At 42.4% G+C, this 13,429-nt stretch overlaps 1 protein-coding gene across 1 annotated transcript in view; it reads left to right on the plus strand.

Moving 5' to 3' along the window:
* Nucleotides 1-1,359: 1,359 nt before the first annotated feature.
* The window catches only part of SLC26A5 (solute carrier family 26 (anion exchanger), member 5), a 31,355-nt gene continuing 19,285 nt past the window's right edge, over nt 1,360-13,429 (plus strand). Inside the window, exons 1-7 of the mRNA XM_015571215.1 lie at nt 1,360-1,564; nt 3,240-3,379; nt 5,251-5,361; nt 6,959-7,125; nt 7,664-7,828; nt 9,558-9,710; nt 13,091-13,173. Of these exons, the coding sequence (XP_015426701.1) occupies nt 1,413-1,564; nt 3,240-3,379; nt 5,251-5,361; nt 6,959-7,125; nt 7,664-7,828; nt 9,558-9,710; nt 13,091-13,173 (971 nt within the window). The 5' untranslated portion in view covers nt 1,360-1,412. The remainder of the gene's footprint in view (nt 1,565-3,239; nt 3,380-5,250; nt 5,362-6,958; nt 7,126-7,663; nt 7,829-9,557; nt 9,711-13,090; nt 13,174-13,429) is intronic.

Raw genomic sequence — 13,429 nt, forward strand, 5'->3', positions numbered from 1 at the left:
GTCTGATTCTTATTAGATTCCCCTCAGCTCTGTCTGGTCTATTTCTCTTTGAGTGGCTATATGAGGAAGGAATAACCTTTCTAAAAATAGGACAGAAGAAGACCAAGGAGGAAGTGTCCAAAAGGAACAATACAGTAAAAGTGTTTAAAATAGACTTAGCCTTCTGCACTGTGATTTAACAGAGAGGAAGCCTGGCTTACATTATCAACAATCATGAGGCGCCAATCCAAAGGTTTGATTCATTCAGCTATCCCTGAGTGCCTGCTAGGAAACAAGGACTGAGCTAGATCCCGGGAATTCAAAGTATGGTGTTGCCTGGAGGAATTTACAGTCTAGTAGAGGAGACCAATAATTGTAATAAAGCGGGTGAAAAATGGAAAAATACACAAAGTAGCAACTATAGACACATCTCTGAAGGATTAGAGGTGACGGGGAGACTTCAGAGAAACAGAACACAAAACCAGGTTTTGAAAGCTACAATGATAAGTGTGTGGGGGACATTGAAGGAGAGTGAGGGGAATGAAATGGAATTTCTTAGAGTGAATGGGACTCTAACCTTGGTATTTTCCTGAACTACAAACATTTCTACAACACTATCATGTATTGTTTTGGAGGAGTTGGGGGCAGCTAGAAGGCAGAGTGGTAGCATTGCCATGTGTCAAACTCCGCTCATACATCAGCCCAGATATTCTTGGATATTGTGATATCCCTGGAGTGGCCATGAAAAGTTAGCCCAGCCCAGCCAGCGTGGTTTGGGTTGAGCATCGACCTATGAACCAGGAGGTCGTGGTTTGATTCTGGGTCAGCACATATGCTTGGGTTTTGGGCTTGATCTCCAGTGTGGGGTGTGCAGGAGGCAGCCAGTCAGTGATTCTCTCTCATCATGGATGTTTCTCTCTCCCTCTCCCTTCCTCTCTGAAATCAATAAAAATATATATTTTTTTAAAAAGTTAGCCCAAAACAAAAACATACAATCTTTATTTGTCAGATTCTGCTGCAAAAATCCTTTCTCCAGACTAATCTTTTCATATCATCCTTATTGGTACCTGGTTTCATTTGCTGCTAGAATTCTTTTTTATATTAGACTCTTGAATTTTCAACCTCTTTGGACCTAAGCATATTTTTTTTCATGATGCCCTGTGGGTGGTCAATGAGCCGCTTATTGACCTGGGGGTGATTTTTATCCATTTTATTTCATTTATTCGTGCCTGCTATGTACAGATAGATCACTGTGTTAGGTGCTCTGGGGTGTCCAAAGATGAAGCATTCAGAACTTAGAATACTGCAAGGAAGAGATGCTTAAGAACAGTCATCAATTAGATTTTGGCACCTGAAATAGCGTGTTTATTTTCTCCCTTGTGACACTCAGGAAATGCTTGTCTCCTGCTGTTGACGAATAATTTCAGAGTACTATGGATCATGCTGAAGAAACTGAAATCCTTGCAGCGGCCCAGAAGTACTATGTGGACAGGCCTATCTTTAGTCATCTGGCCCTCCAGGAAATACTGCACACGAAGGACAAGATTCCGGATTCCATTGGGGATAAGCTAAAACAGGCATTCACGTATGTTGTGTTTTCACCTGTTTCCTGTATTCTGTCATTCACTTGTGAGAGAAACAAGGTCAAGTGTATAAGGACAATCTGGTGAAATGGAGGGGGGAAAGGGTGAGCACTCGTGATTTGCTGAACTGTCCACAGGGTTGTCCGTGATGGATATTTGATTGAGCACGAGCTTCATTATGTATTTCACCATATTTATTGAATTACTGCTGTGGCTTGGGGATTATGGGTAATGGTTCCTGTAAATAACCCACTTCCAGTTCTCCACCACATTCAGAATATCTACCTTTTCCCTTTGTCTCTCAGAATGCTCCAGCCATTCTCTTATTTTCTACCCCATTTGGCAAAACCCTGAATCTAAATCCCCAACCTACGCTGTCAAGGACCCTCAGTGGCCTGTGACTCCTAATTTTGGAGACACGAACACAGCCATGTTGCAGGCGTGAGAATGTCAATACATGTGTGCCTGTTGATAGCTCCCAAACTTCAAAACCAAACCATTTGATTACTGCCTCCGGAACCCTTGTTACTACACCTTCTGTGTTCTGTGTTCATTTAAGCTTCACCTTTCAGGAGAGGTGAAAAATGTTTGCACTAGAGTCAGACTGCCTGAGCTTTAATCCTAGTCCCAACCACCTACCAGCTATGTGCTTGAGTTTCCTAGTCTGTAAAATGGGTATAATAATAGTACTTACGTCATAGAGTTACTAGGGGATTAGGCATATGGCAAGTATTATATAAGTGTAACTATTATTAATATCTCAATTTTCTAAACAAGGTATCAAATCTAGTTTGTTCTACTCAAATTTATTGCTCTTACCACAGTTACCTCACATTTTGCTTCTAATATTCTCCTTCATCAAATTGCCAAATACTCTTAACCACGAAAGATACTATATAAAAATACCATGCATGCTGCAATAATATATTTTGAATGGAACAAATTGTTTCCTTGTCACCGGGAACACTTAAAATTTTCCTTGTGGCCATTGAACTCATCTGTCCATACTGTTACTCAGTGATGACTTTGATCATGGGCGTAGCCTGGCAAAAAAATTGGCCAAGGCCCATAGAGATTAAATGCAAGGCCTTGGGTTTATCAGCTTGGTCTTCCAGTTAACCAAGACAACCAGACATAATAGACTCAGCTATTACACTCCAGTGACAAATGGCATTTTGAGTTTACCGAATCAAAGACTCTAAAGCAAGGGACATATGTTAATAAAACTCAAAATACCTGTATAAATTTCCTTGATTTTATAAGGAAAGAGGAAAACTAATGGGCAGATGCTGGTCATTGGTTCCACATTCAAAAGTTAACTCAATCCGTAAATAATTCCCCAACTTCGCTTTTATACCAACACAGGAAGTACATTAAGGTTTGTATCTATTAAAATAATAGCTTCGGAGTTATCTCAGTTATTCTGAAGCTAAATTTTTCTTCTTTTTCACGGCCAGTTGTAGAGCATTATTATGGAGCCGATTTAGATGTCCCCAACAACACAAATTGCAAGAACAGCTCTTCTTGTCTCTGATCTCTGCAGAGTGTAAGCTTATCCTCGGCACCAGAGGGAATGTCTGCCTTAGCATTCCAGGATGAAAGGGAGGGAAAATGCCTCCCTTCAAACTCTACAGAAATGTTCCTCATTTTTTTCTCTGTCTTTTTTTGTCCGCCCAGATGTACTCCGAAGAAAATAAGAAATATCATTTATATGTTCTTACCCATAACTAAGTGGTTGCCAGCATACAAATTCAAGGAGTATGTGTTGGGTGACTTGGTCTCAGGCATTAGCACAGGGGTGCTTCAGCTTCCTCAAGGTCAGTAGAATATATTTATTTATTTTTGTTTGTTTCTCTTGCTACATTACCCTCAAACAATTGCCTGACCTTCTTTCTGTTTAATTTCATCATGATTGCAAATTCATAGTTATTATCATATCATTCTAGTAAACTTTACCTGTCTAAAAGAATTCTCCAGAAAAAAATGTAACCCTTAAAAAGCCCCAGAGCTAGTAGTCGCAGAATGTGGTGATATTGTTGTGCAGATCAGTACAGTTAGGAACTGGCTGGGTTAATCAGTCACTTTGAAATGCTGTTGGGGTTGTCACCATTAAGGTTTTTGATGATAAGCTCATATTCTAGTTACAAGAGATCATGAAATGTTAAATTCTCTGCATCTGTGTGATTTTTACATGTGATATTAAGAATTTAAGAATATCTCATTAATTTGTTTATCCATTCACACTCGTTTATCAAGATCTGCTTGTCCCTCCCTGTCTTCATGGAACTAACTCCCCAATCAGGGACAGAGACCTGAATCAGATATACATTTTTATGTATAAATTAGGGCCCGGTGCACAAAATTCGTGCATGGCTAGGGTTCCTAGGCCTGGCAGGCAATCAGGGCTGGCCAAGGCCTCCCTTCCCCAGCTGCCAGCTGGGGCCTTCCTTCATTCTGTGCCACCCCCTGGTGGTCAGCACATGTCATAGCAAGCGATAGAACTCCCGGTCGAACTTCCATGAGGACACTTTGCATATTAGCCTTTTATATATATAGATGATGTTAAACACTATGAGGGAAAATACAGGATACTATGAGATAATCACAGGGAGACCTAATTTAAGAAGGTAAATCACCAAAACCTCTTTAAGGAAATGAGATGTGAGCTGAGACCTGAGGGATGAGTAGGAGGCAGGTAAAGAAAGCGGTCAAACTCCCATGGGGACACTTTGCCTATTAGCCTTTTATATATATAGATGATGTTAAACACTATGAGGGAAAATACAGGATACTATGAGATAATCACAGGGAGACCTAATTTAAGAAGGTAAATCACCAAAACCTCTTTAAGGAAATGAGATGTGAGCTGAGACCTGAGGGATGAGTAGGAGGCAGGTAAAGAAAGAGAGGTGTCCAGCCAGTGTGGCTCAGTGGTTGAGCATCGGCCTATAACCCAGGAGGTGAGAGTTCAATTTCCAGTCAGGGCACATGCCGGGATTATGGGCTCAATCCCCAATAGGCGGCGTGCAGGAGGCAGCCAATCAGTGATTCTGTCATCATTGATGTTTCTATCCCTGTCCCACTCTCCCTTCCTCTCTTTGAAATCAATAAAAAGGACGAGAGGAAATGCATTGCAGGCAGAAGGAATAGCATGTGTGAAGGCACTTGGCAGAAAAAGAATTGGGTGTTTGAAGACATGATTTGCAGAATTAACAGAAAGGCAGTGTTCTGGGAGTGAGGTGGACAGGGGCTGATCAGCCTAGCCGTGTTAGCCACTTTTGGATTCATTCTGAGTGCAGTGAAAGCTATCAGCATGCTTTTCGCTTGGGTTTCCTTTGTAAGAGTCACTGAGACTGCTGTTTGGGGAATAGATTTGGTTGGGGGGAGCGGCACCAGAATGAATGTGGGAAGTCAATTAGTGGTGGCTATGACTCGGTATAGGCAAAGGCGATTAATAATGACTCCTGGAAAAGAGGAGGTGACCAGGGGACATCCCAGCCTGGACTCTCTACGCAGAAGGTAGGATAATCTGTATGTTCAGGGTAGAAGGGCGGGCCAGTGAAGACACTTCTGCTTAAGTTAACATGGTTATCACTTGTTCATCAGAGATAAAGAACCAAGAGAAAAATACATATCAACCATCTTTTCTAATGATCTCCCTATTTCTGTCTGGTGTTTAATCCCATAGGCTTAGCCTTCGCAATGTTGGCAGCTGTGCCTCCGGTGTTCGGCCTGTACTCTTCGTTTTACCCTGTTATCATGTATTGTTTTTTTGGAACCTCCAGACACATATCCATAGGTAAAAGCTTATACTTGATACTCTGGTACCTTTCCATTTGGCTTTCTCAGCTTTGCAATGTGCCGAAGACATAGCATGTTTGTTATTAGAACATCTGCTTAATAATAACGTGTTACTGCACACCCAGTAGGTACTTTAAAATACAGTCCCCCCAAGATTTCTAGAACTAATAGCTTTCTTATCATCTTGGCATAATGGGGGAGGGCGGGAAGAAAAACTATTTTCATGCGTAAAAAGAGCAGTTGTTAAAATCTGTGAAATACATGTTTTATTTATAATACAATTTACTTGCATCTGGTTTTCTTTTTATTTTATTAGTGACACTGCAAGTTCCTAATTACCACACATGTATTGCATTTTCATCTGATTTTAGGCTCTGGATTCCCTGTAGTGTATTCGTGTATTTAGGATCAGATTTATATGGATTTCATAATAGCCTCGGTGCTGCATGAGGCAGCCCCCAGCAAACACAGGCACAGTGTTTCAGATGTCCGTTCCTAGGTAACAAATACCCCCCAAATTTAGCAGCTTAAAGCAAGAATCACTTCACTGTGTCTCACAGTTCCTGTGGGTCAGGATTTGGGAAAAGCTCATCTGGGCAGGTCTGGCTCAGGGTCTCATGCAGTTGAGAGTCAGAAGAGAGCTGGGGTTAGAGCAGCTACAGGAAGCCTGAACCTCTTTCTCTCTCTTGTTCCCTCTCACCCTCTCCTCTTGCCCTTTGCTCCCCCTCTTTCCTCTTTCTCTCCTTTCTCCTCTCTCTCCACGTGGTCCTAACGAGTCTTCTCACGCTCAGGGCTGCAGTACGAGCCAGTGTAACAGCTCTCAGGTGGAAGCTGCATCACCTTTTGTTACCTAGCCTCAGAAGTCAACAGTATCACTGCTGCTGCATTTTTAAAAATTTATCTTTATTGTTGAAAGAATTACAGATGCCCCCCTTTTTCTCCCATTGACCCCCTCCATCTCACATCTGCCCCTCCCAGGTTTTCATCACACTATCCTCTGTGTCCACAGGCTATGCATATATGCATATAAATTCCCCCAGTTAATCTCTCCCCACCCCATGACCACCCCCGCCTTCCCTCTGAGATTCGTCAGTCTGTTCCATGCTTCTATGTCTCTGGATCTATTTTGTTCATCAGTTTATTTTGTTCATTAGCTTCCACATATGAGTGAGATCATGTGATACTTATCTTTCTCTGACTGGCTTATTTCGCTTAGCATAATGCTCTCCAGGTCTCTCCAGGCTGTCTCAAAGGGTAAGAGCATTCTTTTGGTTACTAATATGTCACAAGTCCTCTCAGATTCAAGGAGAGGGGAATTAAAAATTAGTCTATGTCTTCCTAGGGAAATGTCAGATTTCTAGAAGAGTCTGTGGGATGGAAGATGTCATCATGGTCATTTTTGGAGAAGACAATCTGCACACACACAGTTTACATACCAGTATAAACCAGGAGCAGTGGTTTCATGCTTAAGGAGAACAATGCAGTTTTATTTCAATGATGATTTGTTGACTTCACCCGTGTTCTCTAGAGTACTGGCAACAATCACATCAGCTACACTGAAACTGACTTCCTTGATTCATGCTTCACTGTTTCAGGTCCGTTTGCTGTAATTAGCCTGATGATTGGCGGCGTGGCTGTTCGATTAGTACCAGATGATATAGTCATCCCGGGAGGAGTAAACGCAACCAATGGTACAGAAGCCAGAGACGCCTTGAGAGTGAAAGTCGCCATGTCAGTGACCTTACTTGCAGGAATCATTCAGGTAAGACTCAGAGACGGGGAAATGGGCTCTCGTTTGTTCATTTCATAAATATCTATTGAGCACTATTGGCTGGTCTACTGGGTGGGTAGGATCAGCCTGCAAGATCCCAGAGCTCAGAGCTCACAGCACCCGGGAGCACCAGGCCGATTATATGCCTTACTGAAGTTAATTATGTTTTAGGAACCAGCAAACCTCCGCTGGGTACTTTAGAGATTCCGAAAGCAAGAAAAGCCTGAAGCAGAATTGTTTAGTAATGGGAAGAGGCTCTCATATGTGCTTGGAAGGAACAGGCAATGACATTGACTCAACGTGTCCCCGGTTCTGAGTGCCTGATGCTCTTTGGGACTCCAGGCCACTCCAGACCTTCCAGTGTTTTTTGCACAATCAGCGATTGATTTGTTAGCTGCTTAACAGTTGCAGGTGCAAATGCGTAGTGTTAGAAAGTGGTCCAGAAAGAAATTTGTATGTTTTCTGTTCGTTTTAACTTCCTGATCTATCATGTGATTTATTTGTTTCTTTGTCATTTAAAAAAAAATAGTTTTGCCTAGGTGTCTGTAGGTTTGGATTTGTGGCCATATACCTCACAGAGCCCCTGGTGCGTGGCTTTACCACGGCGGCAGCTGTGCATGTCTTCACCTCCATGTTAAAATACCTGTTTGGAGTTAAAACAAAGCGGTACAGTGGGATCTTTTCAGTGGTGTATGTAAGTAAGCAACTTACTGGTCCTAGTTTTTCCTTCTTTCTTTTCCCGCCTCCTCTTCTGTATCTCTTTTACCTGCAGGGCTCACTTTTCTTTTTGCTAAGAATTTTAATACAGTGGGAAAAACTTGGTTATTCTAAAGCTTTTCTGAAAAGACCACTACAAAATGAATTAAACCTTAAACTCTCCTTTTATTAATCTACGATACTGCCTGCCTTACAAGGAATTTTTTGTTAGGTCTTTATTTAGTGGCTGAAAAGACACCCTCGTTAGCTGAAAAGACAGCTTTTTCTTGAGACAGAATTATATTCTCTTTGGGAACTGACAGATAATTTTAAAGTGTCATGGGAGAACCTAACTCTCTCAAAAACTGCTTATTCAAGCAGGCAAAAAATAAGTCTATAAAAGATTTGGCTAACACAATTAACCAGTTTAATCTAACAAAAAATATATAGACCTTTGCATCCAACTCGGAGAAAATATAAATTCGTTATAAGAACATAGGGAACAAGGGTAATAACCAATTGTGTTGAAACTTACATGTGAAACTGATCACAAATTCTAAAAATTTAGTATATTTTTACACAGTATGGCATAATTAGTAATTAAATATAGCTTTAAAACTCCCACACATTTAGAAACAAAAAAAAACCCTACTTCTGAGTAACCCAAGGATACAAGAAATGTTTAAATAATTAGAACCAAATGACAGTTAAAGTGCTACTGAAACTTACATGATGATGCTATAGCTATTCTTGGGCAGAAAGACCTTGCGAGGCCCAGCAGTGAGTGAGCAGACATGGCCGTTGCCCTCTTGGAACGTACAGTCCAACGGGAAGACGAGTAGTAAGCCATTCATTGCATACACGTGTAATTGATTAAAATATTGTTCGAAGCTGTGAAGAAAAGGCACTGGCTACTAAGGAGAGCTGAATAGGGAGACCTTTAGATTAGAGGTCTAGGAAAGTCACTTTGAAGGGGTGCCATTTAAATTGAATCCTGGATGGATTCAAATGGAATCAAACTGTAGGAACATTCCCTAAATAACTCAATTCTTCATTTCCCATAATAGCTGGTAGCATGCTTCTTACTCTGAGATTTTTCTAAATGCCTCGTCACCCCGGAGACAGAACAGACGGGCACCTGAGTATGCTGTAGGCATTGCTAAGAAAGGTGTGTAGCCGGGGCTCAGCAGTAACCTACTTCCCCAGGGTCCAGATAAGTATTGACTGCATTTGGGGTGCTGGGAATTGCAGCCTGAGGATAAAATTAAACGGCTTTCTTTAACTCTCCCGGACATCTTTTCAAACTTCAGCACCCTCTTGCCTTCAAAGCCCACCTGGTTCCTCTTTCATCTGCTCACCAGGATTTCTCTTTCAGCTCTTAAAAGTTTTTCTGTGTCTTTACCTTTGTATTATTTTGCTGGTTTTCAGCCCCTAATCCTTTCTCAGTGCTCAGGACTCAGTACAAGGGTTACTCTTCTGAATTTTATAATACTACATTGACACGTGAGCATGTCAGAGAGCACTGTAAGATTGTTGGATAAGAGTTCAGCTTTCAAGGTGTCTGACGAGGGGAAATGGCTCCACACTGGGGGAAGCTACAAAGAGATCGAGCTGAGCCTGAGAGCTCTGACGAGCAGGTCCAGTGCTGGGCTGCTGTGTGAATTAGTGCACTAGTGACTGCCCAGGACCGCTGCCGGATGTAAACGCCAGTGTTCACTGTGTTACAGAGTACAGTTGCTGTGTTGCAGAATGTTAAAAACCTCAACGTGTGTTCCCTAGGCGTCGGGCTGATGGTTTTTGGTTTGCTGTTGGGTGGCAAGGAGTTTAATGAGAGATTTAAAGAGAAATTGCCGGCACCCATTCCGTTAGAGTTCTTTGCGGTAAGTCGACTTCCAGCTGTTTGTGAGAGGGGTGCGTGAGGGGATGGGAGGGAGCAGGGTGTTAGGCCTTTCCCCTCTCCGTTCTGCCAAGAGAGAGGTAGAATTTGAAAGGGGAACTTGTACAAATACACTGACAAGAAGGAAAAATCATTAGAGCCCTGAATGGATGATTTTTAAAATATAGGTGAAGACTCTGTAAATATTTTCATGGGGATTATCTGTGAGTGATGAGATTAGGGAAGATTTTTCTGCCTCAATGTTTTATTGTCTAATTCTTTTATATTGAACACATAACTTTAATAACCTGAAAAAAATTAAGCTGTTTCAATTTTGAAAAGAGCAAAAAACGAAAGTTCCCCAACTTTCTTGGTTCCTGGCACTCCTAGGCCAAAAGAAATACCTAATGGTTTAATTTAGTAAGTAGTTAAGTCCAAGCAACTTAATACATATTTATTTCTAACAACTTAATACATATTTATGTCTAACAACCTTATTTTTAAGAACTGTAAAAATAATGCACATAAATTGAAATAAAATATATATTTATTACACTGTTAAATAACCACAATTATCTGACAAATCCTCAAGTCAGATGGGCGCTACTACCCTCCATTTCCTCTTCACTTTGATTTTGCATGGTACCTGCTTTCTACCCCAGCAACTCCCGAATGCCCAGTTTTGCAACGATACAGAGTAATCAAAAGGAGTGTAGTGGGAACTGAGGTGGAAACTGTGAACTACCTCAAACTAGAAGTGTGCATAGCGTCTGGCACATGTCACTATTTTCCTTGAAAGTTCTATCCCACGGTGTCCTGGTGAGTTCCCTGTGGTACCCTGGGGCACCTTGCTGCATAATTCAAGAACCATGAGGATAATAAATAGAAAGTATAGGTCTCTGACCCAAATTTAGCCAAAAGTTTGAGCCACGAAAACAACAGGCCAACATTACAGCTCAGGAAGAAACCAATCGCTTTGATCCTTTTCCATGCGTTGGTCATGTCTACATCCCAACAGGACTGTCTAGCACAGCGGTTCTCAACCTGTGGGTCGCGACGCCTTTGGTGGTCGAACGACCCTTTCACAGGGGTTGCCTAAGACCATCCTGCATATCAGATATTTACATGACGATTCATAACAGTAGCAACATGACAGTTATGAAGTAGCAACGAAAATAATCTTATGGTTGGGTCACAACATGAGGAACTGGGTTTAAAGGGCCAGAAGGTTGCGAACCACTGGGCTAGCAGTTTCAAAGCCTGTTCTCTCGTTGGGGCTGGGCACGGAGTTCCTGCTTTGTTGCGGAGGGCAGCACGAGGCTCTCAGCTGCTTTGCAGGGCAGGCAGCCGGGCAGGCCAGGCCTAATGGTGCAGCAAATGGTGAAGACTGCCTTTCCCGGCCTGGGTTCCTGGTTCTGTCCATTTCCCAGGTTCCCTTTAATGGATTGCTTCATGTTTCCCAGGGCAATGGTTCTCTAGAATTTTATCCTTGTGACTCTAGGAATCCAGTGTTTTTTAACTTTCTTATCTAAGTTCTCCTCAGAGCAAGGGAGAGAGAAGCCACGCTGGAAAATGTGGGACAGTCTTTATGACTCCCTTTAAACATAAAATTTATTTATTATCACCCCCACACTTTTGAGCTTTGCATTCTATTTCGTAATATATCTGTTTGTGTTGATCAGAAAGCGGGGTTTGAATTATTTTCCATTATATAAAGTTGAGGCAATGGAAATTGAAGCCACATTTATCCTATGGATTTGAATAATCTGGGCAAACACCCACCCCCCCCACCCCCCAGTTTGAGTTGCACAACTAATACAATTCAGGGTGCCAGACATAAATGCGACCAACAAAAAGGGGTAATTCAGCCTGGCCAGTGTGGCTCAGTGGTTGAGCATATGAACCGGGAGGTCACAGTTCGTTTCCCAGTCAGGGCAACATGCCCGGGGTACGGACTGGATCCCCGGTGGGGGGCGTGCAGGAGGCAGCTGATCAATGATTCTCATCACTGATCTATCTTTCTCTCCCTGTCCCTTCCTCTCTAAAATCAATTAAAATATATATATTTTAAAGAACAGGGAGCATTACATCAAAGGGGCCAGAAGCACCCATGCGCTTGGTCTCTCAGGCGGCTGTGTCAGATAAGCTCACCTCATTATGGGTTCCCTGAGCTGCCACCACCGTGAGGGACTGCTCCCTTTCCTGGACAGCCTTCATTCTCGGCAGCCCACTCAAAGCTCTGTAGCGATCATTCTTCAGGATGAAGAAAATTGCCTTCCTTCCTTCTTGTTTTTCTCTTCTTGTAGCTCACTAAGGGTAGTGCTTTCCACACCAGCTGAATCTATGCCCTGGCACTCCAGGAAGCTGGTGTATGATGAAATGTGTGTGATGGGCACTTGCACTTGACCCTGGCTGAACTGGGAGGAGGCAACTGCAGGCTGCTCCACCACACGTGGTGCTGGAAACAGGGTCAGCAGGACGATTGCAGATCCAAACGTACATTTTTTTGTTTTTATTTTTTTAATGTATCTTTATTGTTGAAAGTATTACAGATGTCCCCTTCTTTCCCCCATTGACCCACTCCACTCCCCATTCTCCCTTAACCCCACACCCTCCTTCTACCCCAGGCCTTCACCTGCACTATTGCCTGTGTCCATGGGTTATGCATAGAGGCATATAAATTCTTTGATTAATCTCTTCCCGTCCCGCCTCCCTTTCCCTCAGATTCGTCAGTCTGTTGCATGCTTCCATGTCTCTGGATCTATTGTGTTCATCAGTTTATTTTGTTCATTAGCTTCCACATATAAGTGAGATCATGTGATTCTTGTCTTTCTCTGACTGGCTTATTTCACTTAGCATAATGCTCTCCAGGCCCCTCCATGCTGTCTCAAAGGGTAAGAGATCCTTCTTTTTTACAGCTGCACAGTATTCCACGGTGTAAGTGTGCCAGAGCTTTTTTAGCCACTCATCTACATTTTATAATGATACACTGTCATCGTACCCCCCTTCACAGTGCAAGCTTCAGGGACCTCTATTCGCGCCATGTGATCAGAGACACATTTCCCCTGGCCCACAGGCACAGCCAACTCCTGAAAGGTTTTATGGGCTTTTTTGTTTGCAGTCAACTAGCCAAACACTTCAGCACGGAACAGACCAAAAGGAAAAGGAAAGCACCAGGCCACAAGGCAACTAGAGTCCATTTTAATTTTCCGGGGAGAGTCGTCAGGAGAATTTAGCATTGCTAGAAGCTAACTGTAATTCTTCTTTTTAAAACTGAAAGTTGAGTGAGAGTAGATTTGGTTTGGCTAACAGTGTTTGAAGGGCTCACTTTTGTGGCATTTGAGTTCTCACCTGTAAAGGACATTTGGTTCGTGTCTGTTTTAGGTGGTGATGGGAACTGGCATTTCAGCTGGGTTCAGCTTGCACGAGTCGTACAATGTGGACGTCGTTGGGTCACTTCCTCTGGGGTAGGAAGATAATGTGAAGTAACAGTGTGACTTGAATAATAAATGCATCTCATATGGTTTCTAGCCCCTGCTTTAGTGTTCTTGCAATGAGAAACCCCTTTTATTCTGACCTACCAAATAGCTGAAGGTTTGGGGGGTGGGGGCTTGGGGGGTTTTGTTGTTTTGATTTTTAGCATGTGCCTGGGTGGTTGTTGTTTATTGTGGTTAAAAAAAATAACATAAAATTTACCTTTTTAATCATTTTTAAGTGTTTTCG

The sequence above is a fragment of the Myotis davidii genome, unplaced genomic scaffold (genome assembly GCF_000327345.1).
Source record: "Myotis davidii unplaced genomic scaffold, ASM32734v1 scaffold125, whole genome shotgun sequence".
NCBI lineage: Eukaryota > Metazoa > Chordata > Mammalia > Chiroptera > Vespertilionidae > Myotis > Myotis davidii.